Here is a 26,275-nt window from a genome sequence, read left to right as displayed (position 1 = left end):
AGCACTGATTGGTAGGTTCACGTTGGTGCACGTTCAGAATGAAGGGCCTCATAAAGAAGAATCAGGAATCAGGCCGTTAGGTTATTCCATGTTTATGGAGCGTCATACTCAAATGCAGTTTTGAGTAGTTTTTTGAGTAGTTTTGAGCAGTTTTTAGGTCCCAATTGTGTCCTAAACAAATGGAGTATTTAGGACCAAGGAGTCACTAGTGCGAGTGCCATAGCGGTGCGATTTAAGGTCCAGCAAGCTCGTTTAAATATACAGGAAATGACACACTGCTCAAAGCCTGACTCTGACCTCCGTCTCTCTCTCTCTCGCCCTCTTCAGTGTCCAACATCGACCACGTGGTTCTGGATGAAGACCACTCGGGATCCAGAAGGCTGCAGAACCTCTGGAGGTAACGGACGCTCTTCACATCTCTGTTCAACACACACACACACACACACACACACACACACACATACACACACACACACACACACACACACACACACACACAGTCATCGGGAAGGAAAAGTCAGACTGCTGTTGCCCTTTGCAGGAACGTACGTTTTTTTCAGGGACTAAAAGCACATTTCAGTTGCAGGAAACGGGCTCTAGATTTAGGGCGCTTTCACACCTGCCTCGTTTGGTCCAGTCATATCACACTAGTTTGTTTTCCCGCTCTGTGGGGTTCGTTTGGGCTGGTTTTGAACACAGCAATTCCAGATAGAGATCCGACCTCCAACAGACCCAGCTATGTACTGTGTGAATTCTGCCATGCAGCACAGCAGCAAACTGTAGCAGCTTCAACGTGTCCTCTCCTTTCTTGTTTCATCTCTCCTCTCTTGTGTCCTCTCCTCTCTTGGGTTCTTTCCTCTTTGGTGTCCTCTCTCCTCTCTGGTGTCCTCTCTCCTCTCTGGTGTCCTCTCTCCTCTCTGGTGTCCTCTCTCCTCTCTGGTGTCCTCTCTCCTCTCTGGTGTCCTCTCTCCTTTCTTGTATCATTTCGTCTTGTGTCCTCTCTCCTTTCTTGTGTCCTCTCTCCTTTCTTGTGTCCTCTCTCCTTTCTTGTTTCCTCTCTCCTTTCTTGTATCATTTCCTCTTGTTTCCTCTCTTGTGTCCTCTCTCTCCTCTCTTGTGTCCTCTCTCCTTTCTTGTATCATTTCCTCTTGTTTCCTCTCTTGTGTCCTCTCTCCTTTCTTGTGTCCTCTCTCCTTTCTTGTGTCCTCTCTCCTCTCTTGTGTCCTCTCTCCTCTCTTGTGTCCTCTCTCCTTTCTTGTTTCCTCTCTCCTTTCTTGTATCATTTCCTCTTGTTTCCTCTCTCCTCTCTTGTGTCCTCTCTCCTTTCTTGTTTCTCCTATTTTATTTGGACGCCCTGATTCACACAGTTATTTTAGCCGAAAACAACAACTAATCTACAAAGGGATAAACGGAGAAAAAAGTTCTTGTGGTCGGGACTCGGTAGAGCCGGCGTCCCTGTAGTGAAAAAACCTCACAATGAGCTCCTTCTGCAACATATTATTTGCAAGTAAGCACTGTATTTATGATGTGTAAAATTGGCTGAGTGTGTGTGTGTTTCTGTGTTACAGAGACTCCAGAGAGGAGGCGCTGGGTGAATACTACATGAGGAAATACGCCAAGTCCTCAGGAGGGGAGCAGTGAGTATTTTTGTGCCTTCACTTGTGGGAAGAGCTGGTTTCAATCTGTGATTCCAAAACAGAAATCTTCCAAAAGTTTCTGTTGCTGACAAATAAAAAAAAAAAAAAAACCTAAATTCTCCTCATTAACTGCAATTACAGAAAGAACAACTCCCTATTTCCTGGGAAAAAATGACTTTTATAGACCCCTAAAGCCTCGGGAATTGTTGAAATCATTATGTAATGCCAAAGAACCAGGTCTGTTTCTGTTATTAGAGGCCTGTTTTTATATATTTGATCATATTTTAATAAGAGCTTCTCCTGTTTTTTGTTTTAAACTCCACAGTTCCTCCCTGTTGCTCTGTAGTCTTGATACAGTTAGTGTTAGTTAGTAACAGTTATGTGATAGTCCCCACTCTGCTAGTTACATAAGTACTGTTTCCCTTTTCTGATTTTAATTCCAGTTGCTTCCACTTTGCCTTTTGTATTTCATCGCTATGAAGCTAAACCGATCCTGCAGATGTTTCCCAAAGTGCAAATACATTTTAATAGATAAGATAGATAATAGACGAGCAGAGGATGAGAGAGAGGGGGAGGAAGGAGCAGAGGATGAGGGAGAGAGGAGAGGGGGAGGAAGGAGCAGAGGATGAGGGAGAGAGGGGGAGGAAGGAGCAGAGGATGAGGGAGAGGGGAGAGGGGGGGGAAGGAGCAGAGGATGAGGGAGAGAGGGGGAGGAAGGAGCAGAGGATGAGGGAGAGGGGGAGGAAGGAGCAGAGGATGAGGGAGAGAGAGGGGGGAGGAAGGAGCAGAGGATGAGGGAGAGAGGGGGAGGAAGGAGCAGAGGATGAGGGAGAGAGGAGAGGGGGAGGAAGGAGCAGAGGATGAGGGAGAGAGGAGAGGGGGAGGAAGGAGCAGAGGATGAGGGAAAGAGGAGAGGGGGAGGAAGGAGCAGAGGATGAGGGAGAGAGGAGAGGGGGGGAGGAAGGAGCAGAGGATGAGGGAAAGAGGGGAGGGGGAGGAAGGAGCAGAGGATGAGGGAGAGAGGAGAGGGGGAGGAAGGAGCAGAGGATGAGGGAGAGGGGGAGGAAGGAGCAGAGGATGAGGGAGAGAGGGGGAGGAAGGAGCAGAGGATGAGGGAGAGAGGAGAGGGGGAGGAAGGAGCAGAGGATGAGGGAGAGGGGAGAGAGGGGGAGGAAGGAGCAGAGGATGAGGGAGAGAGGGGGAGGAAGGAGCAGAGGATGAGGGAGAGGGGGAAGGAAGGAGCAGAGGATGAGGGAGAGAGGGGGAGGAAGGAGCAGAGGGGGAGGAAGGAGCAGAGGATGAGGGAGCGGGCGGACAGTGGAAGGAGCCTTGGCGCTCCCCCGTCCTGGGAGGCTCAGACACGCTGCTGGTGTCTGCTCGTAGATCACAGAAGGCTTGTATCACGTGGACGCGCCGACAGTTTTGCTGTCATTACTCAGAAATCCTCACGGGGGCGACAGAAGCTACGCACCGTGGCTTTGACATGACATTGACGGTGCAACAATTACCCTAAGCAATAACAAAAAAACAATGCAGCAATAATCACTTATATAATGTCAACAAATACCACCAACGTAGCCCTTTGCACCTCAGCTAACGTTAGCTATCTATTGCGGCTGGACAAAGAAACGGCGATCAAGCTACCAATACCAGACAATTATTTAATAATTGTTACAGGCTTTCATACAGGACTGTATATATCGTGGGTTAAAGACTAACTGGGGTTGTATCACTCCCTCGTTCACTCATTCATTATGCAGGTTTATATACATTCATATCTGCCTATATAGTAAACACCAATAGTTTACCCAATTTCTAGTAAATAGAGAGTGATTTTTGGATTATTGGTCTTTTTATGAATGGATGTTGGAGTAGAATCGGTTGTTGAAACCCAGCCGTGGATGTTGCCTCTGTGACTGCAGAACGAGACTCATGCATGTCTTTAAAAACTTGTTGCAGTTACTCCGGAGGGTCCGAGGAGCTCTCTGACGACATCACGCAGCAGCAGCTGCTTCCTGGGGTCAAGTACGTCAAAACCCGTCCACCAATCGGCATCCAGACACCTGCAACGTATTAGATCGTGACTGTCTTAGGGGTTATTATGTCGTAATGTTTAAATGTGTTTGTCGTCACCAGGGATCCCAATCTGTGGACGGTCAAGTGTCGGGTGGGTTTCCTTTTGTTACTCAAATACACGCGCGCGCACACACACACACAGAGACACACACACACACAGAGACACACACACACAGAGAGAGACAGACACACACAGAGACAGAGGGACAGAGACACACGCACGCGCGCACACACACGCACACACACACACACACACACACACAGAGAGAGACAGAGACACACACACAGAGACAGAGACAGACACACACAGAGACACACACAGACACACACACACACACAGAGAGAGACAGAGACATACACAGACACACACAGAGACACACACAGAGAGACAGACAGACACACACACACACACAGAGAGAGACAGAGACGCACACACGGAGACAGAGACACACACACGGAGACAGAGACACACACACACACACACACACACAGAGAGACAGAGACACACACACACACACAGAGACAGAGACGCACACACACACACACACACACACACACACACCGAGACAGAGACACACACACACACACACCTGCTTGCCTTCACAGTTCCCTTTACAGAAACACACACACACACACACACATTTCCTCAACGTGTCTTGTCATTTTAGATTGGTGAGGAGAGGGCGACGGCCATCGCACTGATGAGGAAGTTCATCGCCTACCAGTTCACCGACACAGTAAGACGTTTCATTTTTTCACATTACTTATTTGAATGCTCCGCTCTGATTGGCCCACGAGGCGGAGCTCTGTGGTTTCTTTTGTGTGAGAATGGTTATTTATTTCCTCAGTCGATTCTAGGGAAAAGAATCAATTAAAAAAAGTCGTCGCACAAACAATTACGATAAATGAATCGTTTTTTGTCCCCCCCCTCCCTCCCCAGCCTCTGCAGATCAAGTCCGTGGTCGCCCCGGACCACGTCAAAGGTTACATCTACGTGGAGTCGTACAAGCAGACGCACGTCAAGTCGGCCATCGAAGGCATCGGCAACCTGCGCATGGGCCTGTGGAACCAGCAGATGGTTCCCATCAAAGAGATGACGGACGTCCTCAAAGTGGTCAAAGAAGTCACCAACCTGAAGCCCAAGTCCTGGGTCCGGCTCAAGAGAGGCCTGTACAAGGATGACATCGCTCAGGTACACGCTCCCACACCTGCATGCTGACAATCTACCTTTTTAAATACAGAGGCCATTGCATCACCAGGGAAAGTAATCCTAATACAGTGCTCGGCATCAGTGAATACACCCATGCTAAAGTTGACTAAAAAGAGGAATATCAACACATCCCCTTCACCATACCCCCACATCATCACATACCCTTCACCATACCCCCACATCATCACATCCCCTTCACCATACCCCCCCATCATCACATACCCTTCACCATACCCCCCACATCATCACATACCCTTCACCATACCCCCCCATCATCACATACCCTTCACCATACCCCCACATCATCACATACCCTTCACCATACCCCCCCATCATCACATACCCTTCACCATACCCCCCCCACATCATCACATACCCTTCACCATACCCCCCCACATCATCACATACCCTTCACCATACCCCCCCCACATCATCACATACCCTTCACCATACCCCCCACATCATCACATACCCTTCACCATACCCCCCCATCATCACATACCCTTCACCATACCCCCCACATCATCACATACCCTTCACCATACCCCCCCCACATCATCACATACCCTTCACCATACCCCCCACATCATCACATACCCTTCACCATACCCCCCACATCATCACATACCCTTCACCATACCCCCCACATCATCACATACCCTTCACCATACCCCCCACATCATCACATACCCTTCACCATACCCCCCACATCATCACATACCCTTCACCATACCCCCCACATCATCACATACCCTTCACCATACCCCCCACATCATCACATACCCTTCACCATACCCCCCACATCATCACATACCCCTTCACCATACCCCCCACATCATCACATACCCTTCACCATACCCCCCACATCATCACATACCCTTCACCATACCCCCCACATCATCACATACCCTTCACCATACCCCCCCCACATCATCACATACCCTTCACCATACCCCCCACATCATCACATACCCTTCACCATACCCCCCACATCATCACATACCCTTCACCATACCCCCCACATCATCACATACCCTTCACCATACCCCCCACATCATCACATACCCTTCACCATACCCCCCACATCATCACATACCCTTCACCATACCCCCACATCATCACATACCCTTCACCATACCCCCCACATCATCACATACCCTTCACCATACCCCCCACATCATCACATACCCTTCACCATACCCCCCACATCATCACATACCCTTCACCATACCCCCACATCATCACATACCCTTCACCATACCCCCACATCATCACATACCCTTCACCATACCCCCCCATCATCACATCCCCTTCACCATACCTAGAGATTGGCATGGGGTACTTTCCATAAGATCATCTCTCAATGCAAATCAAACCAGCTGTTAGACTAACTGAAATACAACCATCCCAATCGGTTCCAACGGTTTCATTAACTACTGATGATCGGTATCGGTCGTTCCCTCGTCCAGAGGGACTGAAACGTAACGAGCTCTGTTCCGATGTCTCCTCTGTGCTTCCTTCCCTCTCCAGGTGGACTACGTGGAGCCGAGTCAGAACACCATCTCCCTGAAGATGATCCCGCGTATAGACCTGGACCGCATCAAGGCCAAGATGAGCCTGGTAGGACCAACTCACTTCTACACACTTTCCCCCTTTAATTTGCTGTCTTGATATTCAACTTACACCTCTCTCTCCCTGTCTGTGTGTGTCTGTGTGTGTGTGTGTGTGTGTGTGTGTGTGTGTGTCTGTGTGTGTGTGTGTGTCTCCTGCCCGTGTGTGTGTGTGTCTCCTGCCCGTGTGTGTGTGTGTGTCTCCTGCCCGTGTGTGTGTGTGTGTCTCCTGCCCGTGTGTGTGTGTGTGTCTCCTGCCCGTGTGTGTGTGTGTGTGTGTCTCCTTCCCGTGTGTGTGTGTGTGTGTGTGTCTCCTGCCCGTGTGTGTGTGTCTCCTGCCCGTGTGTGTGTGTCTCCTGCCCGTGTGTGTGTGTGTCTCTCCTGCCCGTGTGTGTGTGTGTCTCTCCTGCCCGTGTGTGTCTCTCCTGCCCGTGTGTGTGTGTCTCTCTCCTGCCCGTGTGTGTGTGTGTGTGTGTGTCTCCTGCCCGTGTGTGTGTGTGTCTCCTGCCCGTGTGTGTGTGTGTGTCTCCTGCCCGTGTGTGTGTGTGTGTGTGTGTCTCCTGCCCGTGTGTGTGTGTGTGTGTCTCCTGCCCGTGTGTGTGTGTGTGTGTGTCTCCTGCCCGTGTGTGTGTGTGTGTCTCCTGCCCGTGTGTGTGTGTGTGTGTGTGTGTGTGTGTGTGTCTCTGTGTGTGTGTGTGTGTGTGTCCTGTAGAAAGACTGGTTCGCCAAGAGGAAGAAGTTTAAGAGACCTGCTCAGAGGCTTTTTGATGCGGAAAAGATCAGGTACATACACACACACACACACACACACACTCGTCATGACTTAATAAGTTGCCACTTTATGTATTTCTGGTAAAGGTTGCGTATCAATAAACTTTGGAAAAGTCACCGCGATAACTACAATAGACCAGCAACGATAAGTCAGTGGACAGAAACAATCTTCACTAACTATTGATAATTGTTTATGTAATATTTCATGTAATAATGTCAGTAAATCAGGGGTTTCCTGACTCAGAATGGGCCTTTGGGGGGGAGGGGTTGTGACGGAAGTTTCCCCGTGTACTGACGGGGGACGGGGTTGATTTGATTGACAGGTCTCTCGGAGGGGAGGTCAGCCACGACGGAGACTTCATGATCTTCGAGGCGAACCGTTACAGCCGCAAAGGATTCCTGTTCAAGAGCTTCGCCATGTCCGCTGTGGTGAGGAGGGTCTTTCATCTCCGAATATACACGTTTTTAATATTGTATTTCATAGGCATAGACCCGTCTTTTGGCAGTTTGCAGATGATCTGTATCAGCGTTTTGTCTGCTAACCGATCAAGTTAAAGAATGAACAAGTGTGCTACTTTGGCTCCACTACAGCTCTGTGTCTAGGAAACCGTGACGCATAATCAAGGATTTATAACCGCACCAATCACAAAAAAACTCTTTTCTGGAAGGACTGCTTGAAGCATTTAAACAGTCTCCAACGCTGACCATGTTTAGGCTTTGTTGTCGTCAGTCTGAACACTGAACAGGCGTCCACGTAGAAACAGTCCTCTCAGCAGCCTGTTTGTTTTTGGTTCCTTTCTGACAGATCACAGACGGGGTGAAGCCCACCCTGTCGGAGCTGGAGAAGTTCGAGGACCAGCCCGAAGGAATCGACCTGGAGGTGGTCACCGAGTCAGGTACTGGACCGACTCTGATCCCCTTCCACAATCGCCATAGGTTAAAGTTATGATGCCAGTAAGTGTCTGCTGGCTAACGTGTGTCTATGTGTCTGTGTGCGCCTCTGTGTCTTTGCGCGTGCCCGTGTGTCTGTGCCTCTGTGTGTGTGTCTGTCTGTGTGTGCGTCTGTGTGTGCATCTGTGCGCATGTGCAGGTAAGGAGCGAGAACACAACCTGCAGGCGGGCGACAACGTGGAGGTTTGTGAGGGAGAGTTGATCAACCTGCAGGGAAAAATCCTCAGTGTGGACGGCAACAAGATCACCATCATGCCCAAGCACGAAGACCTGAAGGTATACACACACACACACACACACACACACACACACACACACACACATACATACATACATGCTATATAGGTGCTGGTCATATAATTAGAATATCATGAAAAAGTTGATTTATTTCAGTAATTCCATTCAAAAAGTGAAACTTGTATAATGTATACATTCATTCCACACAGACTGATATATTTCAAGTGTTTATTTCTTTTACTTTTGATGATTATAACTGACAACTAATGAAAACCCCAAATTTAGTATCTCAGAAAATTAGAATATTGTGAAAAGGTTCAATATTAAAGACACCTGGTGCCACACTCTAATCAGCTGATTAACTCAAAACACCTGCAAAGGCCTTTAAATGGTCTCTCAGTCTAGTTCTGTAGGCTACACAATCATGGGGAAGACTGCTGACTGGTCAGCTGTCCAAAAGACGACCATTGACACCTCGCCCAAGGAGGGCGAGACACAAAAGGTCATTGCTAAAGAGGCTGGCTGTTCACAGAGCTCCGTGTCCAAGCACATTAATAGAGAGGCCAAGGGAAGGAAAAGATGTGGTAGAAAAAAGTGTACAAGCAATAAGGATAACTGCACCCTGAAGAGGATGGTGAAACAAAACCCATTCAGAAATGTGGGCGAGATTCACAAAGAGTGGACTGCAGCTGGAGTCAGAGCTTCAAGACCCACCACGCACAGACGTATGCAAGACATGGGTTTCAGCTGTCGCATTCCTTGTGTCAAGCCACTCCTGAACAAGACAGCGTCAGAAGCGTCTCTCCTGGGCTAAAGACAAAAAGGACTGGACTGCTGCTGGGTGGTCCAAAGTTATGTTCCCTGATGAAAGTAAATGTTGCATTTCCTTTGGACATCAAGGTCCCAGAGTCTGGAGGAAGAGAGGAGAGGCACAGAATCCAAAGTCCAGTGTGAAGTTTCCACAGTCAGTGATGGTTTGGGGTGCCATGTCATCTGCTGGTGTTGGTCCGCTGTGTTTTCTGAGGTCCAGGGTCAACGCAGCCGTCTACCAGGAAGTTTTAGAGCTCTTCATGCTTCCTGCTGCTGACCAACTTTATGGAGATGCAGATTTCATTTTCCAACAGGACTTGGCACCTGCACACAGTGCCAAAGCTACCAGTACCTGGTTTAAGGACCATGGTATCCCAGTTCTTAATTGGCCAGCAAACTGGCCTGACCTTAACCCCATAGAAAATCTATGGGGTTAAGGTCAGGGCAGCAAACTGGCCTGACCTTAACCCCATAGATAATCTATGGGGTATTGTGAAGAGGATGATGCTCCAGACCCAACAATGCAGAAGAGCTGAAGGCCACTATCAGAGCAACCTGGGCTCTCCTAACACCTGGGCAGTGCCACAGACTGATCCACTCCATGCCACGCCGCATTGCTGCAGTAATTCAGGCAAAAGGAGCCCCAACTAAGTATTCAGTGCTGTACATGCTCATACTTTTCAGTTTGCCAGCACATCTAAAAATCCTTTTTTGTATTGGTCTTAAGTAATATTCTAATTTTCTGAGATTCTGAATTTGGGGTTTTCATCAGTTGTCAGTTCTAATCATCAAAAGTAAAAGAAATTAACACTTGAAATATATCCGTCTGTGTGGAATGAATGTATACATTATACAAGTTTCACTTTTTTAATGGAAATACTGAAATTATATATATATATATATATATATATATATATATATATATATATATATATATATATATATATATATATATATATATATATATATATATATATATATATATATATATATACACACTTGTAAAATGTCCTCCCAGCGATGATTATAAACAGACATTCTGTGCGTGTTTTCTCCCAGGACCCGCTGGAGTTCCCGGCTCATGAGTTGAGGAAATATTTCCGGATGGGCGACCACGTGAAGGTGATCGCCGGGCGGTACGAGGGCGACACCGGCCTCATCGTCCGAGTGGAAGAGAACTTCGTCATCCTCTTCTCCGACCTCACCATGCACGAGGTACCCGCTCCGCTCCGCTGTTCATTTAATGCTCGATATCAGCCCCAACTTTACACACATTCTGTTGTCTGTCGTACTTGAAATTTGTCTCTGTGTCAGCTGTTTTTTTTGTTGTTTTTTTTTGTTTTTTTTTTCTCTCCATCTTTTTCAAGGTTTTTTGGGGACGTTTCTGTCACCTTATTTTTTAGGGTTTTCTGGAAGTTTTTGGTGTTTTTTTTACGAAGTTTTCAGACAATTTTTATGTTTTTGCGCTTTTTTCAATACATGCATACATCCTTTGATTTTTTTTATATATATATATATATATATATATATATATATATATATATATATATATATATATATATATATATATATATATATATATATATATATATATATATAGGTTAAGGTTCAGGGTGCTTTATTTGTCATGATGTGTCCGATGGGACTGGAAACAGACTTCAAACAGTTTGGAAACAGACTGAACTACAACAACTGCACCAGCACCAGTGTTTTTTTTGGCCCGTTTGGACCCATTAACTATGAATCTTGAGGGCTTTGTTTTACCGCCAGAGAATGCTTTGGTTGTTTTGGGTTTGTTTCCTCTTCTACGGGCGACTTCAGTTCACTTTGGGCGTTTTTCCATCACATGGTACCTGCTCGCCTCGCCTCTACTCGCCTTGTTTCTTTGTCCGTTATGATAAAAAGTCCTCGGTACCTGCTAACAGGTACTTTATTTAGTCTCACCTCTGTCGAGGTTCCCAGCGAGCTGAGGTGATACCAAAAGGTGACGTGAAAACCTGCAGACTCCTGATTGGTCAGAGAGAATCGTCACTAATCACTGCGTCATCATTGCTAACGACAGACGGGGGTGTCCTGAACAAACCCGCCATTTTTTAAATAGTTTAGCCAGCAGTGTTTTTTTTTTTGTTTTTTTTTGCTGCCTCCAGCTTCTTCAGAAACTAAATGTGTCTTCTAGCTGTGACAACAACACACCTTCCACGTTCTGTGTACGCGTGTTGCGTTAGGTCACGTCAGTTTCCTGCGGCGGCGCTTTGACGACCAGCCACGCTCGCCTCACGCATGAGGCCGTACTAAATCTGCAATGAAAAAAGGAAGACGGGGCACAGCGGTCGAGTAGACTAGAGTAGGGACCATATAATGGGAAAAACGCCAAAAGAGAACATTGGAAATAGTTTGTTATTCTTCTCCAGATTGTGCAAAGCAAACTGAGCCGAAAGCGTAACCCCAAAGCGCATGACTTGTTGCGCCCTCGAACCACATAATGTGATGGTCTCCTAAAGTTGCAGGCTAACACCCAAAATGCAGAGAGAACATTGTAAATGGTTGTTCTTCTGTTTCCAAAAACGGTGGGCTTATTGCGCCGTTGCAACCCTATTGCTTATTCACAATATATTAATACTTTTGTGTGTCTGTGTGTGTGTGCGTGCGTGCATGTCTGTCTCTCTGTGTGTGTGTGTGTGTGTGTGTGTGCGCGCGTCTGTCTCTCTGTGTGTGTGTGTGTGTGTGCGCGCGTGCATGTCTGTCTGTCTCTCTCTCTGCAGTTGAAGGTGTTGCCTAGAGACCTGCAGCTCTGCTCGGAGACGGCGTCCGGCGTTGACGCTGGCGGGCAGCACGAGTGGGGCGAGCTGGTCCAGCTGGACCCACAGACCGTCGGCGTCATTGTCCGACTGGAGAGAGAGACGTTTCAGGTAGTAGTCCACACACACACACACACACACACACACACACACACACACATATTCCATAATCCATTGTAATCTTTTCTTATCAATAACTCATTTGGCTCAGGGGTAGAATGGTCGCCCCTCAACCACAAGACTGGCGGTTTGATTCCCGGCTCCTCCGGCCACATGTCAAAGTGTCCCCTGAGAAAGACACTGAACCCCTAAGTTGCTCCCTAGATGCTGTCCACTGCTCCTAAAACTTAGGATGGGTTAAAATTAGATTGTACCGTGTGTGTATGTGAAGAATTAAGATTACATTTTGGTGTTGAATGTCTCTCAGGTGCTGAACATGCACGGGAAGGTGATGACGGTGCGACATCAGGCGGTGAACCGCCGGAAGGACAACCGCTTTGCCGTGGCCTTGGACTCAGAGCAGAACAACATCCACGTCAAGGACATCGTCAAAGTCATCGACGGGCCGCACTCGGTAAGGACGAGGCGCTTCGTTTCTGCTGTGTCACATCTGCAGCTAAATGTCCACGTCAACATTAAGCCCAGTTCAGACCGAAGATTCACTACGAGATGAACCAGTCCGTCTCAAACCTGCTGATGGTGTCGCTGCGACTCAGCTGGTGGAGTCTCCAGAGGCTGGTTTTAGAACGTAAGATGTCTCCTGTTTCATCAGACAATAGAGAAGTCAGCTGGTGGAGTCTCCAGAGGCTGGTTTTAGAACGTAAGAGACGTCTCCTGTTTCATCAGACAATAGAGAAGTCAGCTGGTGGAGTCTCCAGAGGCTTGTTTTAGAATGTTTCCACATCGCAAAAGACACTCCGAGATGGTCTGTGTTAAGGCCCGGACACACAAAGCCGATAATCGGCCATTAGACAGTCTGGCGAGGTCGGTGACTCAAGTCTGTTCTTAGTGCTCCGTGCCGTCGTCCGTCCGAGGGGCTGTCGGCCTTCATTTTGGCCGATTTGACATGTATAATCGGCGGGGCGGACACCGCCGGCAGTCGGACTCAAACGACTCATCTGATTGGTGGAGAGCTACCCAGGAAACGGGGAGCGGGATGAGCCTGACTAGAGCCTCTCAAAATCTGACGAAAATCTTTTAAACTGACCTTTCCTTTCATTTGTTTTAAACTCAACAAGCAGTTGGTTGTATTTTAGCAGAATACTGAAAGCTGCAGAATACTGAGTACACTTTAATATCTGTTTTATTTATTGTGATATTCAGCGTTATTGCATGTTTTCCTCACATCATGCAGCCCTAATCCACAGATGAATCCACTATGAAAACAAGTGTTATTTGCAGCCCCTAAATGACATTGTTTAAACAGAGGAGCATCGGTTGTGTATCCCCAGGCTTTTGGAATGAAAGACATAAGAGATTGTGACTAACACTCATAGTGCAGCCAAAAGGTAACCACACCAAAGTGTTTGAGATTATTTTATATATATATATATATATATATATTTTATTTTAAGGGCGCATGCTTGGCCGTAATGTAGAGTGTGCACACCGCGCATACACTTTGCTTCTCTCATCTCACGGACCCAGCAGTTCCCATTTTTGCAAACCATGCATAAATACAAGGAAAAATATGACCTTGTTGTACACAACGTTTCCATGAATCATGGATGTGTTGATGACATCAATGAGGAAATATTAGAGGACTTAAGGAGACGTAATGTTGAACTGCATGTGCCGATGCCACTTAACCCAAATGTCCCAGCAGCAGCAGCACAGGAGGAGAGACGGAAGAGCTGCATCGTCTACAGCAGGGAGGTCAAACTCAGTTTCCCAGAGGGCCAGACTGGAAAATGAGAATCCCATCAAGGGCCAGACATGTAGACATATGTGTGTTTATTTAAGAGAAAAAGTCAAATATTTTGACTTTATTGTTGCATTCTCATATACTGTAGTCTTCTCACTTACATTTTGAGTGTCGTGAAGCTCCCAAAAAATGTTTGGCAAAAAGGTTCCTCAGCCAGCGACAAATACGCTGAGTAAAGCGCCAAAATAAAAAAAAAGGAAAAAAAAAGCGTCAAAATTATCTGAAAAAAGCGCCAAAAAACATCAGAAAGTGACAAAAACATTGAGCAAAGCCTCCAAATTGTTAAAAAAAAAGTGCCTAAAGCATTGAAAAAAAGCTCAGTAAACGGCGTTAAAAATGTCAAAAGGCACCAGAAATGTAAAAAAATTAAATAAAAGCACCAAAAACGTTCGGTTGGCCCTGGGGCCTCGCGTTTTGACATGCGGTCTATAGTGAGGTCATCTCGGTCTAATGTTGGACTACTAATATCACCATGCAGTCATAACCTGGTGATTCAGTGAGAGTGAGACATTTCTTCAAGAAAACTGAATAGCCAGCGTCGGTCTCCTCGTCTGTTTTAAACTCAACAAGCAGTTGGTTGTATTTTAGCAGAATACTGAAAGCTGCAGAATACTGAGTACACTTTAATATCCGTTTATGTATCGCAAGTTGTATCGTTGTCGTGATATTCAACAACATTACTGCATATTTTTCCCATATCGTGTAGCTCGTGAGTGGAAACGGGTCACATGCTTATTTCACAAATAAGAGGAAAGTTTCATTTTGAGTCAATGGTGGGTTGCAGTTTTACAGCTTTTTCACCGTTAAATAAAGCCAGACTAGAGCGCTGCTTACCGCGCTCCAAGGCTGCGACGCAACAAGCTCCTGGCCGCTACGGAAACCAGAACTTGCGCATGTTAAATGGGGAACCCATGACCAGGTTTGAAACCAAAACCTCCAAACGATTCCAATAAAGAAACAATTGTACTGGAATCGTAATGTTTGAAACGATTCCAAGTAGGAATCGTTTCTCGATGGCCAACCCTAGTGCAGAGTCGTGCAGAGTAGTCATGTTAACCGTGTAGTGTTTGTCCGTCCACAGGGCCGCGAAGGGGAGATCCGCCACCTGTTCCGAGGCTTCGCCTTCCTCCACTGTAAGAAGTTGGTGGAGAACGGAGGCATGTTCGTCTGCAAGACCCGACACCTGGTGTTGGCCGGCGGATCCAAGGTCAGTGACGCATTCAATTCAGTTTTATTTATAGTATCAAATCATAACAGGAGTTATCTCGAGACACTTTACAGATAGAGTAGGTCTAGACCACACTCTATAGTTTATAAAGTCCCAACAATTCCTGTAATTCCCCCAAGAGCAAGTATTCAGTGCGACAGTGGCGAGGAACAACCTTCTTTTAAGGAAGAAACCTGGGACAGACCCGGGCTCTTGGTAGGCGGTGTCTGACGGTAAAGATAATGGAACAGTGACTAGAAATAGTAGTTGTAGTAGCTCATGGCTAGCAGGTCACTGCAGGACGTAGCAGGTCACTGCAGGATGTAGCAGGTGCACTGCAGAGTGTAGCAGGATGTAGCAGGGCACTGCAGGATGTAGCAGGGCACAGCAGGACGTAGCAGGTGCACAGCAGGATGTAGCAGGGCACAGCAGGACGTAGCAGGGCACTGCAGGACGTAGCAGGGCACAGCAGGACGTAGCAGGTGCACTGCAGAGTGTAGCAGGATGTAGCAGGGCACTGCAGGATGTAGCAGGGCACTGCAGGATGTAGCAGGGCACTGCAGAGTGTAGCAGGAGGTAGCAGGTGCACTGCATGGCGTAGCAGGACGTAGCAGGTGCACTGCATGGCGTAGCAGGACGTAGCAGGGCACAGCAGGTGCACTGCAGGACGTAGCAGGGCACGGCAGGACGTAGCAGGGCACAGCAGGGCACAGCAGGACGTAGCAGGGCACTGCAGGACGTAGCACTGCAGAGTGTAGCAGGACGTAGCAGGTGCACTGCATGGCATAGCAGGTGCACTGCATGGCATAGCAGGGCGCAGCAGGGCGTAGCAGGTGCACTGCAGGGCGTAGCAGGGCGCACTGCAGGACGTAGCAGGTGCACTGCAGGACGTAGCAGGTGCACTGCAGGGCGTAGCAGGACGTAGCAGGGCACAGCAGGTGCACTGCAGGGCGTAGCAGGTGCACTGCAGGGCGTAGCAGGATGTAGCAGGGCACTGCAGGGCGTAGCAGGGCACAGCAGGACGTAGCAGGGCACTGCAGAGTGTAGCAGGGCATAGCAGGGTGCGGAGCAGGACCACGGCGACAGCTGCAACCATGATTTTAGGTGCCACCCCAATCCAAGGAAAACTCCTCACTTTGTCTGACGTTTGCCACCTTTTTCAACGTTTGTCACTTTGTCGTTCATTTTTCCGCTTTTTTTCACCGTTTTAAAAGTTTTCGGCCGGATGTCCGTCCCCTTCCTCTGTCTCTGTGTTGGCGTTCTAACCTCCGGTGGATTTCTGAGGACTATGGTTAACTCCTCAGACCTCTGCAGGGTAAATCCAGACAGCTAGCTAGACTATCTGTCCAATCTGAGGTTTCTGTTGCACGACTAAAACAACTTTTAAACGTACACACGTTCCACCAAAACCAGTTCCTTCCAGAGGCTATTTAGCAGAGACACCGTGGCTCCGTCCGGAGCTTAGCCCCGCCCACGATGATTGTGATTGGTTTAAAGAAATGCTAATAAACCAGAGCACGTTGTTCTCCCATCCCAGAATGCTGTGTGGACTAACCAGACCTTCCTCCGCAGCGCTGTGGAGGAAGGTCTGCCGATGCGAGATTACGGTATCCAAGAGTTCTGAACGTGTGATTGGACGACCTCAGTGCCTTAACAGGAGTGTGGACATTTGAAAGCTCCGACAAATAAGATTCAAGTCTCGGTGTGTGTGTGTTTTTTCTTTTATTTAATGAGCATTTTTCCGAGGTGCCTGAGGTCTTGGGTATCCACTGCCGACGGCCACGTATGTTGTTGTTGAGCTCATGACAAATAAAGCACCTTGAAGCTCGATTTTCACATCATTTTTTTAAGCAAAATCTCTATCCTGTCGAGCTTTATTTCTGTAAATCTGAGTGCTGTTTTTTCCTCATTTCAGCCCCGAGATGTGACCAACTTCACCGTGGGAGGATTCGCTCCAATGAGCCCTCGAATCAGCAGTCCCATGCACCACGGAGGAGGAAGTGAGTGTCAGGAACTCTTTACACGTTAACACAAAGCATAAAGGGGGGGGGACACGAGAGACCTTTGTCTGTGTGTGTGTGTGTGTGTGTGTGTGTGTGTGTGTGTAAAGGAGGGAAGGAAGGAAAGAGACAAAGGAGGGACGGAGACAGGAAGGAAGGAAAGACAGAAAGGAGGCAAGGAGACAGGAAGGAAAGAGACAGAAAGGAGGGATGGAGACAGGAAGGAAGGAAAGGAGGGAAGGAAGGAAAGAGACAAAGGAGGGACGGAGACAGGAAGGAAGGAAAGAGACAAAGGAGGGACTGAGACAGGAAGGAAGGAAAGACAGAAAGGAGGCAAGGAGACAGGAAGGAAAGAGACGGAAAGGAGGGACGGAGACAGGAAGGAAGGAAAGAGAGGAAGGAAGGAAAGAGACAAAGGAGGGACGGAGACAGGAAGGAAGGAAAGAGACAGAAAGGAAGGAAAGACAAAGGAGGAACAGAGACAGGAAGGAAGGAAAGACAGGGAAAGGAAGGAAAGAGACAGGAAGGAAGGAAAGAGAGAAAGGAGGGAAGGAAGGAAAGAGACAAAGGAGGGACGGAGACAGGAAGGAAGGAAAGAGACAGAAAGGAGGGACGGAGACAGGAAGGAAGGAAAGAGACAGAAAGGAGGGACGGAGACAGGAAGGAAGGAAAGAGAGAAAGGAGGGACAGAGACAGGAAGGAAGGAAAGAGAGAAAGTAGGGACGGAGACAGGAAGGAAGGAAAGAGACAGAAAGGAGGGACGGAGACAGGAAGGAAGGAAAGCGACGGAAAGGAGGGACGGAGGAAGGAAGGAAAGACAGAAAGGAGGGACGGAGACGGAAAGGAGACCGAAAGAAAGGAGGGCTTTGTGAACTTAACCGATCTCTTCCTGCTAATTACAAAGGTCTTTTTTTGTTGAAGTATTCGCCATCTATATAAACACGAACTCGGCCAAAAGTTACACCGATTAACTCAAATCACTCTTTCTCTTTGTATAAACACTGTGTTTGTCACCCTGCAGGTTCTCCACAGCGAGGAGGAGGAGGAGGTGGAGGAGGAGGAGGAGGAGGAATGGGGCGGGGCAGAGGACGCAGAGACAACGAGCTGATTGGTCAGACGGTCCGCATCTCGCAGGGTCCTTACAAAGGTATGACGAGGAAACCTGAAAAGAGAACTTTCCCACGTTTCTGCATGTAAGTGACTGACTGGAACAGCAACCTTTGACCTTGGTCCAGTATTAAGCAACAAGCTACAATGTGACGTTAACGGGCAATTGCACACCTTCAGTTTACGTCCGCTAAAAGTTCAGTTTGTGCCGCTGACTGACAGCTGACAGGCTCAGATTGTTATTCTAAGTGTTCGACAACATTATGGAAAGGATCCCTACAGAGATAGACCTTTCTGTTAAAGAGTACGGTCCTTTTTTTTTTTTTTAAACATAAAAACAGCTCCAAGATCGCTTTCACTGAACCCACCAGACTCCATGTAAATAAAGAGTAATTTAAGCTACTGTAAGCTACCGTCCGAGGGGCCGTCGGCCTTCATTTGGGCTGATTTGACATGTATAATCGGCGGGGCGGGCACTGCCGGCAGTAGGACTCAAAACGACCCATCTGATTGGTGGAGAGCTAACCAGGACACGGGGAGCGGGATGAGCCTGACTAGAGTCTCTCAAAATCTGACGAAAATCCAGCGACAATACAGATTAGCGCCGCCTGCTGTTATGGAGACGTATTACGCCTCGTCTCTTTGGTGTTCTGATGCCTTTTGGACCAACTCGGGGACATTTCGGCCGACTGGTCGGTGCATCACGACCTTAAAACACACTTCATTCAAAGTGGACAGAAACTAAATAAAAACTATGAAAAGCCGTCTTGGTTCATCTTTCCGCTGTTCCAACAATCAGCACTCTGGTTTTGGTTGAAATACATCTTACATTCACCCATTTACAGGTGAAAATATGCTGTCTCTATACACGCTAAAAGTACTTTTTTTTTTTTTAAATGGTACTGATATGTCTGCTAGGTGTGCAAGATATATATCGACTCAATATCGTTATCGCAATATATCGAAAGTGTCGCGATAAGTATGCAATATTTAGTTATTTTTGTGGAGCGCTGCGTCCCGTCCGTTGGCTGTAGGGCTTAGTTGTGTTTGATTTAGAGCCTGAAACGCTGTAATGATCATGTTTCATTGGCCAGTTACCGTGCCACGTGCACACGTTAGTGCACGTCAGCGCACATGTCCACTACGGGACAAACCCTACGGAGCGGACCACGTGACAGATGTGCGTATTTCGACAGAGTGACGGTGTACATGAAGAAATAGAGACAACAAGACAGAACGAATCAAAGAAGAGAAAGAAAGGTTGTGTCCTGTTCTCTCTTTATATATTTATACTGTCCAACCAGTAGAACATGTCCTGTTCTGTAGACATGGTCCTTATTCATATATTTATACTGTCCAACCAGTAGAACATGTCCTGTTCTGTAGACATGGTCCTTATTCATATATTTATACTGTCCAACCAGTAGAACATGTCCTGTTCTGTAGACATGGTCCTTATTCATATATTTATACTGTCCAACCAGTAGAACATGTCCTGTTCTGTAGACATGGTCCTTATTCATATATTTATACTGTCCAACCAGTAGAACATGTCCTGTTCTGTAGACATGGTCCTTATTCATATATTTATACTGTCCAACCAGTAGAACATGTCCTGTTCTGTAGACATGGTCCTTATTCATATGTTTATACTGAAATTAATATTGATATCGCAATATCACATTTTGTCAATATCGTGCACCCCTAATGTCTGCCTACATTTCCCAGGTTACATTGGCGTGGTGAAGGACGCAACGGAGTCTACGGCCAGAGTAGAGCTGCACTCCACCTGTCAGACCATCTCTGTAGACAGACAGCGCTTAACCACCATGTACGTACTCCCTCACGAGTGAAGAAACGCCTTAATGTTGAACCCTGGGACCGGGCTAAGTTCCTAACCCTTCGTTAATCTCGTCCTTCTCTCCAGGGGAGCGAAGAGACACAGTGGAATGACCTCCACCCACGGGCGTACGCCCATGTACGGCTCCCAGACGCCCATGTACGGTACCGGCTCCAGAACGCCCATGTACGGCTCTCAGACACCGATTCATGAAGGTAAGAGACTTTCAGGGCCCTATTTTAACGCTCTAAGCGCACGGCGTGAAGCGTCTGGCTCAGGTGCGTTCAGGGCGTGTCCAAATCCACTTTTGCTAGTTTGACGGCGGTAAAAAGGCTCCGTGTGCCGGGCTCATGGTTCTAAAGGGTTGACCTTAGTGTCTTCATTAATCAGAGGTGTGTTTTGGGCGTAACATGCAATCAACCAATCAGAGATCATCTCCCATTCCCTTTAAAAGCCAGGCTTGTAAAAGTAGAAAACACACAAAGTGAGGCGTTAACGTATTATCCGTGACTCCCATGTGACTGGAAATAATTGTCATGGTTCGATATTTTTTTTTTTTTTGGCCCAGCAGGAAGTCGTACGCCTCACTACGGCTCGCAGACCCCACTGCATGATGGGAGCAGGACGCCGGGTCAGAGTGGAGCCTGGGACCCCAGCAACCCCAACACACCTTCCAGGTAACACACATACACACAGAGAGACACACACACACGCACAGGCACACAGAGACACACACACAGACACACACACACACACGCACAGACGCACAGACACGCACACACAGAGACACACACACAGACACACGCACAGACGCACAGACACGCACACACAGAGACACACAGACACACACGCACACAGAGACACACACGCACAGACACACACGCACACAGAGACACACACGCACACAGAGACACATGCACACAGAGATACACACGCACACAGAGACACATGCACACAGAGATACACACGCACAAACACACACAAACGCACACATTTATTTCAAATAAGTGTCCTTTTATGGTTTTATTTATTTTAATTGTTCCGTCTTCTCCAGGAATGAAGAGGAGTATGACTTTGGCTACGATGATGAGCCCTCCCCGTCCCCTCAGGGCTACGGGGGGACCCCCAACCCCCAGACCCCTGGTTACCCAGAAGTCCCCTCTCCGCAGGTCAACCCTCAGTACAACCCTCAGACGCCTGGCACGCCTGCTATGTGAGTATGAGCTGAGAGCTCTCTGCTCTTAGTGATGGTCTCCACAGCAGAAACACCACGTTTACCCTGTTTTTTGGCATGAAATGTATCCCTAGCTTCTGGCAGCTCTGAATGTCTCTGAATTCGAGCCCATTTCATGTTTTTACAGATACGAGAAGATTCTGGTTATAAAAATGTTTACATATATATTTGGAATAACGTTGAATCCCCAGGACATGTTTTCCATGGGATGTTTCCCCTTTCCCACAGAAAAGATTTAGAGGTTAACATCAGCAGTAAAGACATTTAATCTGTGTGTGTGTGTGTGTGTGTGTGTGTGTGTGTGTGTCTCCGTGTGTGTGTCTCCGTGTGTGTGTGTGTGTGTGTGTGTGTGTGTGCAGGTATAACACGGAGCAGTATTCTCCCTATGCGGCCCCGTCCCCTCAGGGCTCCTACCAGCCCAGTCCGAGTCCCCAGAGCTACCACCAGGTGGCGCCCTCACCGGTCGGCTACCAAAACACACACTCTCCAGCAAGCTACCACCCGACACCTTCCCCCATGGCTTATCAGGTAGGAGCTATGGTCCTCGGGTCTCATTCTTACAGCCTGCGTCGGCCGTAGGCGGTGTGTACAGGAAACATCACTGCCTCTATCGCTGCCACAAGAAAGTTTTAAAGTGCTCATATTATGCTTTTTGGCTTTTCCCCCTTTCCTTTATTGTGTTATATATCTTTGTTGTGCACGTTATAGGTTAACAAAGTGAAAAAGCCCAAAGTCCCCCCCAAAGGGACTTACCATCTCCAACAGAAAACACTGTTCACAAACTGCTCCAAACAGCTCTGTTGTAGTCCAGCCTTTACTTCAGAGACAAACGTGGTCACTTTGGAACACACGTTATAATGCTCGCCTAGCTGCTAGCATGGCACGCCCTCATACTCTGCTTCTGACTGGCTAGTAGTCCTTACCTAGGTACTGTCAGGGCACGCCCTCATACTCTGCTTCTGACTGGCTAGTAGTCCTTACCTAGGTACTGTCAGGGCACGCCCTCATACTCTGCTTCTGACTGGCTAGTAGTCCCTACCTAGGTACTGTCAGGGTACGCCCTCATACTCTGCTTCTGACTGGCTAGTAGTCCTTACCTAGGTACTGTCAGGACACGCCCTCATACTCTGCTTCTGACTGGCTAGTAGTCCTTACCTAGGTACTGTCAGGGACACGCCCTCATACTCTGCTTCTGACTGGCTAGTAGTCCTTACCTAGGTACTGTCAGGGCACGCCCTCATACTCTGCTTCTGACTGGCTAGTAGTCCTTACCTAGGTACTGTCAGGGACACGCCCTCATACTCTGCTCCTGACTGGCTAGTAGTCCTTACCTAGGTACTGTCAGGACACGCCCTCATACTCTGCTTCTGACTGGCTAGTAGTCCTTACCTAGGTACTGTCAGGGCACGCCCTCATACTCTGCTCCTGACTGGCTAGTAGTCCTTACCTAGGTACTGTCAGGGCACGCCCTCATACTCTGCTTCTGACTGGCTAGTAGTCCTTACCTAGCTACTGTCAGGGCACGCCCTCATACTCTGCTCCTGACTGGCTAGTAGTCCTTACCTAGCAATGTGCAACTTCCAACAAAGATGTTACAGCAGTGAGAGGTCTCACTCTGTAGCTAAAACAGAGAACTCAACACACAGGGTGAAAAGAGGAGCTGCAGCAATGAGCAGTACAACAGAAATATGTTTTTTGAAAATTAAACCATGTAAACCTATTCTGATGAGCATAATATGAGCACTTTAAAACCCTAAACAACAAGCAATGAACTGCTTTGTAGTTGAGTTTGTAGGTAACAGCTGACTGTTTCCTCAGTCCCTCCGTCTCTTTTCTTTCTCTCTTTTCCGTGAAATGAAGCTGCCTTCAAGTGCGGTCGGAAACGTCGAGATCTATAAACAATCTGACAGAAAACAGTTCTTGTGAAATATGAATTCTCCTTGTGCTACATAAAGAACAAAACCGGTCTCAGGGTTCATACGTTTAGAAAATACCTGGAAAAAAATGCAAATCCCAAGTCCTGGAAAGGTTTTGGAAACATAAAAAGACCCAGAAAGTTTTGGAAAAGTCCTGGAATTAGTTTTTTTTAACACAGCATAATAATATGTGATTAATAAATGTATTTCACGTCCTCCTATTATATATAGTATTATTATATTATTAGTATATTACGACTCCCACTGTGAACAACATACATTGTCATTCCTTTCATTGTTAAACCTCTCAGGGGGAAACCTTCACACAGACTTCTATTCTTATTGTGTAATGTCGACTGACATTTTTAGGAATACATAGTCATGGAAATCTGGCAAAAAGTATTGGTGAAACTGCGTACGTATGAACACTGAGGTCTGGTATTTTGGCTTTGGTAGCGAGCATGCTGTCAAAAACCCAGCTGGACTCGTGGTCTTTTATATTTCTGTGGAACTAACCTCAATTCAGCAACTGTTCATAAGTCTGTCAACGGATGTCTGATTTAGGGCTTTCTAGTGAATTTACAACACACCTTTTGACAGACAACACATGGATTTTGGAATCGGCCAAAGATGATTTAAAGCAGAGACAACGCAGCCGATTTCCTTGTAAGCGTGACTCTCGTTGCTTCCACAGGCCAGCCCCAGTCCCAGTCCGGTGGGCTACAGCCCCATGACGCCCGGCGCGCCCTCTCCGGGAGGCTACAACCCTCACACCCCGGGCTCCAACATCGAGCAGGGCGGCAGCGACTGGGTCACCCCCGACATCCTGGTCCGCGTCAAGGACTCCTTCATGGACCTGATGGGCCAGACCGGCGTCATACGGAGCGTCACGGTAACACACACACACACACTTTTTTTTTTTTAGCTTTTCCGCCTTTATTTGATAGGATGATATGATGTCATAAGGGGAAAGGTTACTTCCCCTTTCTCTGCTTTGACCGCCCAGAGAATTTGGCCCCCCCCTTGAGAAAGAGAGACATCATGGCTTTCAAACAAGCAAAGTGGCAGTTGGTCAAGGAGACTTCAGATACAGTATTAGGGGACCACTAAGGTCTATATAAAAGAGACTTCAGATACAGTATTAGGGGACCACTAAGGTCTATATAAAAGACTTCAGATACAGTATTAGGGGACCACTAAGGTCTATATAAAAGAGACTTCAGATACAGTATTAGGGGGACCACTAAGGTCTATATAAAAGAGACTTCAGATACAGTATTAGGGGACCACTAAGGTCTATATAAAAGAGACTTCAGATACAGTATTAGGGGACCACTAAGGTCTATATAAAAGAGACTTCAGATACAGTATTAGGGGACCACTAAGGTCTATATAAAAGAGACTTCAGATACAGTATTAGGGGACCACTAAGGTCTATATAAAAGACTTCAGATACAGTATTAGGGGACCACTAAGGTCTATATAAAAGACTTCAGATACAGTATTAGGGGACCACTAAGGTCTATATAAAAGACTTCAGATACAGTATTAGGGGACCACTAAGGTCTATATAAAAGAGACTTCAGATACAGTATTAGGGGACCACTAAGGTCTATATAAAAGACTTCAGATACAGTATTAGGGGACCACTAAGGCCTATATAAAAGCATCCAAGATATAGCATGTCATAGGACCTTTAAAAGTGACACCGCCCACCAAGAGCCTGGGTCTGTCTGAGGTTTCTCCCTAAAAGTGAGTTTTTCCTTATCAAAACAGCTTACAACAAGTAGTATTAATATTTAAATACTCCTGTCAGTGCAGATCACAGAGTCAGACACAGCCAGACTCATATTTAAGTTTACGTTCTGCTTGGAGCTTGAACCACCTGCTTAAACGGTGCTTTGGTAAATTGGCGAGGATTTAAATCCCACTTTTTATTCTGAAGTCTCATTTTGACACTGGTGAGCCACCAACAGTTCCTCTATTCGGGGGAAAAACCCCTGGCATCACGTCTGTGTGTTCTGGGTTTGGCTCGAGTTGTAACTCCAGAGGAGGAGTGAGATTATTGATGCAGTCTGTGGTGAAAGATTGCTTTTTAAAGTAACCCAATAGCCTCCGTGAGCGATACCGTATCCTTTCACCTCATGCTGCATCTTTTCTCCGTCTCTCCCGCCTCACAGTCTGAAAACATCCATCTGCTACTGCACACAGAAGTGAGAAGCTATATGGGTGATCTAACCCTGGAACCGTTAAATCCCGTGCTGAGATGTGGCTCCCCTCACGTTACCGTTTTGTCCTCTGAGTTTCGAAAGAAGCCGGACTGAAATTATTTTTGGCTCCCGAGAAAGCAGCTAAATCTTAATATTCTCCGCTCGCCACTTCGCATAATAGTTCATCTGCCATTTCAAATGTTAGAAAAGCAAAAACGCTCAGCTTGAAGTCTCCGACCGGTTTGGCAGCATGGAAGCAGTTGCAGCAAGAATATGAACAGAAATCTTTCAAATGTGGCCTTCCAAGTGTTCAGACTGACGTGAAGGCCTCTCGTGTGCCAAAACACACACTGGCTTTCATCTGGTTCGGCTTCTCGTCTGGAACTGAAAGGAAGTGACCATCTAATAATCGTGGCAGTATTTCATAGAGCCCGTCCAATATTCATCATCTGACATTCACCCAATTTTTGGAAAAGGACTTCTTTGTAGATGTATCCTGTTTTTGCTTAGCCTAGAAATAGGGCTGGGCGATATAGAGGAAATCTAATATCAGGATGTTCCTGACCAGATACCTCGATGTCGATACTGCGACGATATTGTAGTGTTGACTATTGCTGCTTTCACAAAACGTTATTTGCACAATGAGATTTTTTTTATAAATAATCACCAGTAATGATTTAATGACTTAGTGGGGTAAAGGTAAATAATAGAACAGCTAGAACAGTAACGCTGCATCA

General features: G+C 47.1%; 1 protein-coding gene across 2 annotated transcripts in view; it reads left to right on the top strand.

Annotated features, from left to right (window-relative positions):
• supt5h (SPT5 homolog, DSIF elongation factor subunit) overlaps window positions 1-26,275 on the top strand; it is a 38,009-nt gene that overhangs the window by 9,789 nt on the left and 1,945 nt on the right. The window contains exons 6-28 of one of the 2 annotated variants that reach the window (XM_078247152.1): window positions 328-397; window positions 1,569-1,637; window positions 3,597-3,662; window positions 3,774-3,804; window positions 4,382-4,450; window positions 4,654-4,905; window positions 6,454-6,543; window positions 7,246-7,316; window positions 7,628-7,733; window positions 8,110-8,200; window positions 8,395-8,531; window positions 10,362-10,517; window positions 12,065-12,211; window positions 12,528-12,674; window positions 15,106-15,231; window positions 17,147-17,231; window positions 18,253-18,378; window positions 20,067-20,169; window positions 20,266-20,393; window positions 20,750-20,855; window positions 21,233-21,391; window positions 21,772-21,940; window positions 24,023-24,220. In XM_078247152.1, coding sequence (XP_078103278.1) covers window positions 328-397; window positions 1,569-1,637; window positions 3,597-3,662; window positions 3,774-3,804; window positions 4,382-4,450; window positions 4,654-4,905; window positions 6,454-6,543; window positions 7,246-7,316; window positions 7,628-7,733; window positions 8,110-8,200; window positions 8,395-8,531; window positions 10,362-10,517; window positions 12,065-12,211; window positions 12,528-12,674; window positions 15,106-15,231; window positions 17,147-17,231; window positions 18,253-18,378; window positions 20,067-20,169; window positions 20,266-20,393; window positions 20,750-20,855; window positions 21,233-21,391; window positions 21,772-21,940; window positions 24,023-24,220 — 2,702 coding nt within the window. Of the gene's footprint in view, window positions 1-327; window positions 398-1,568; window positions 1,638-3,596; window positions 3,663-3,773; window positions 3,805-4,381; window positions 4,451-4,653; window positions 4,906-6,453; window positions 6,544-7,245; window positions 7,317-7,627; window positions 7,734-8,109; window positions 8,201-8,394; window positions 8,532-10,361; window positions 10,518-12,064; window positions 12,212-12,527; window positions 12,675-15,105; window positions 15,232-17,146; window positions 17,232-18,252; window positions 18,379-20,066; window positions 20,170-20,265; window positions 20,394-20,746; window positions 20,856-21,232; window positions 21,392-21,771; window positions 21,941-24,022; window positions 24,221-26,275 lie in introns of both variants that reach the window. The other variant, XM_078247151.1, reaches the window with a different exon arrangement.

Source organism: Sander vitreus, chromosome 3 (genome assembly GCF_031162955.1).
Source record: "Sander vitreus isolate 19-12246 chromosome 3, sanVit1, whole genome shotgun sequence".
Classification (NCBI taxonomy): Eukaryota; Metazoa; Chordata; class Actinopteri; order Perciformes; family Percidae; genus Sander; species Sander vitreus.
This window is presented reverse-complemented; position numbering and strand designations above follow the sequence as displayed.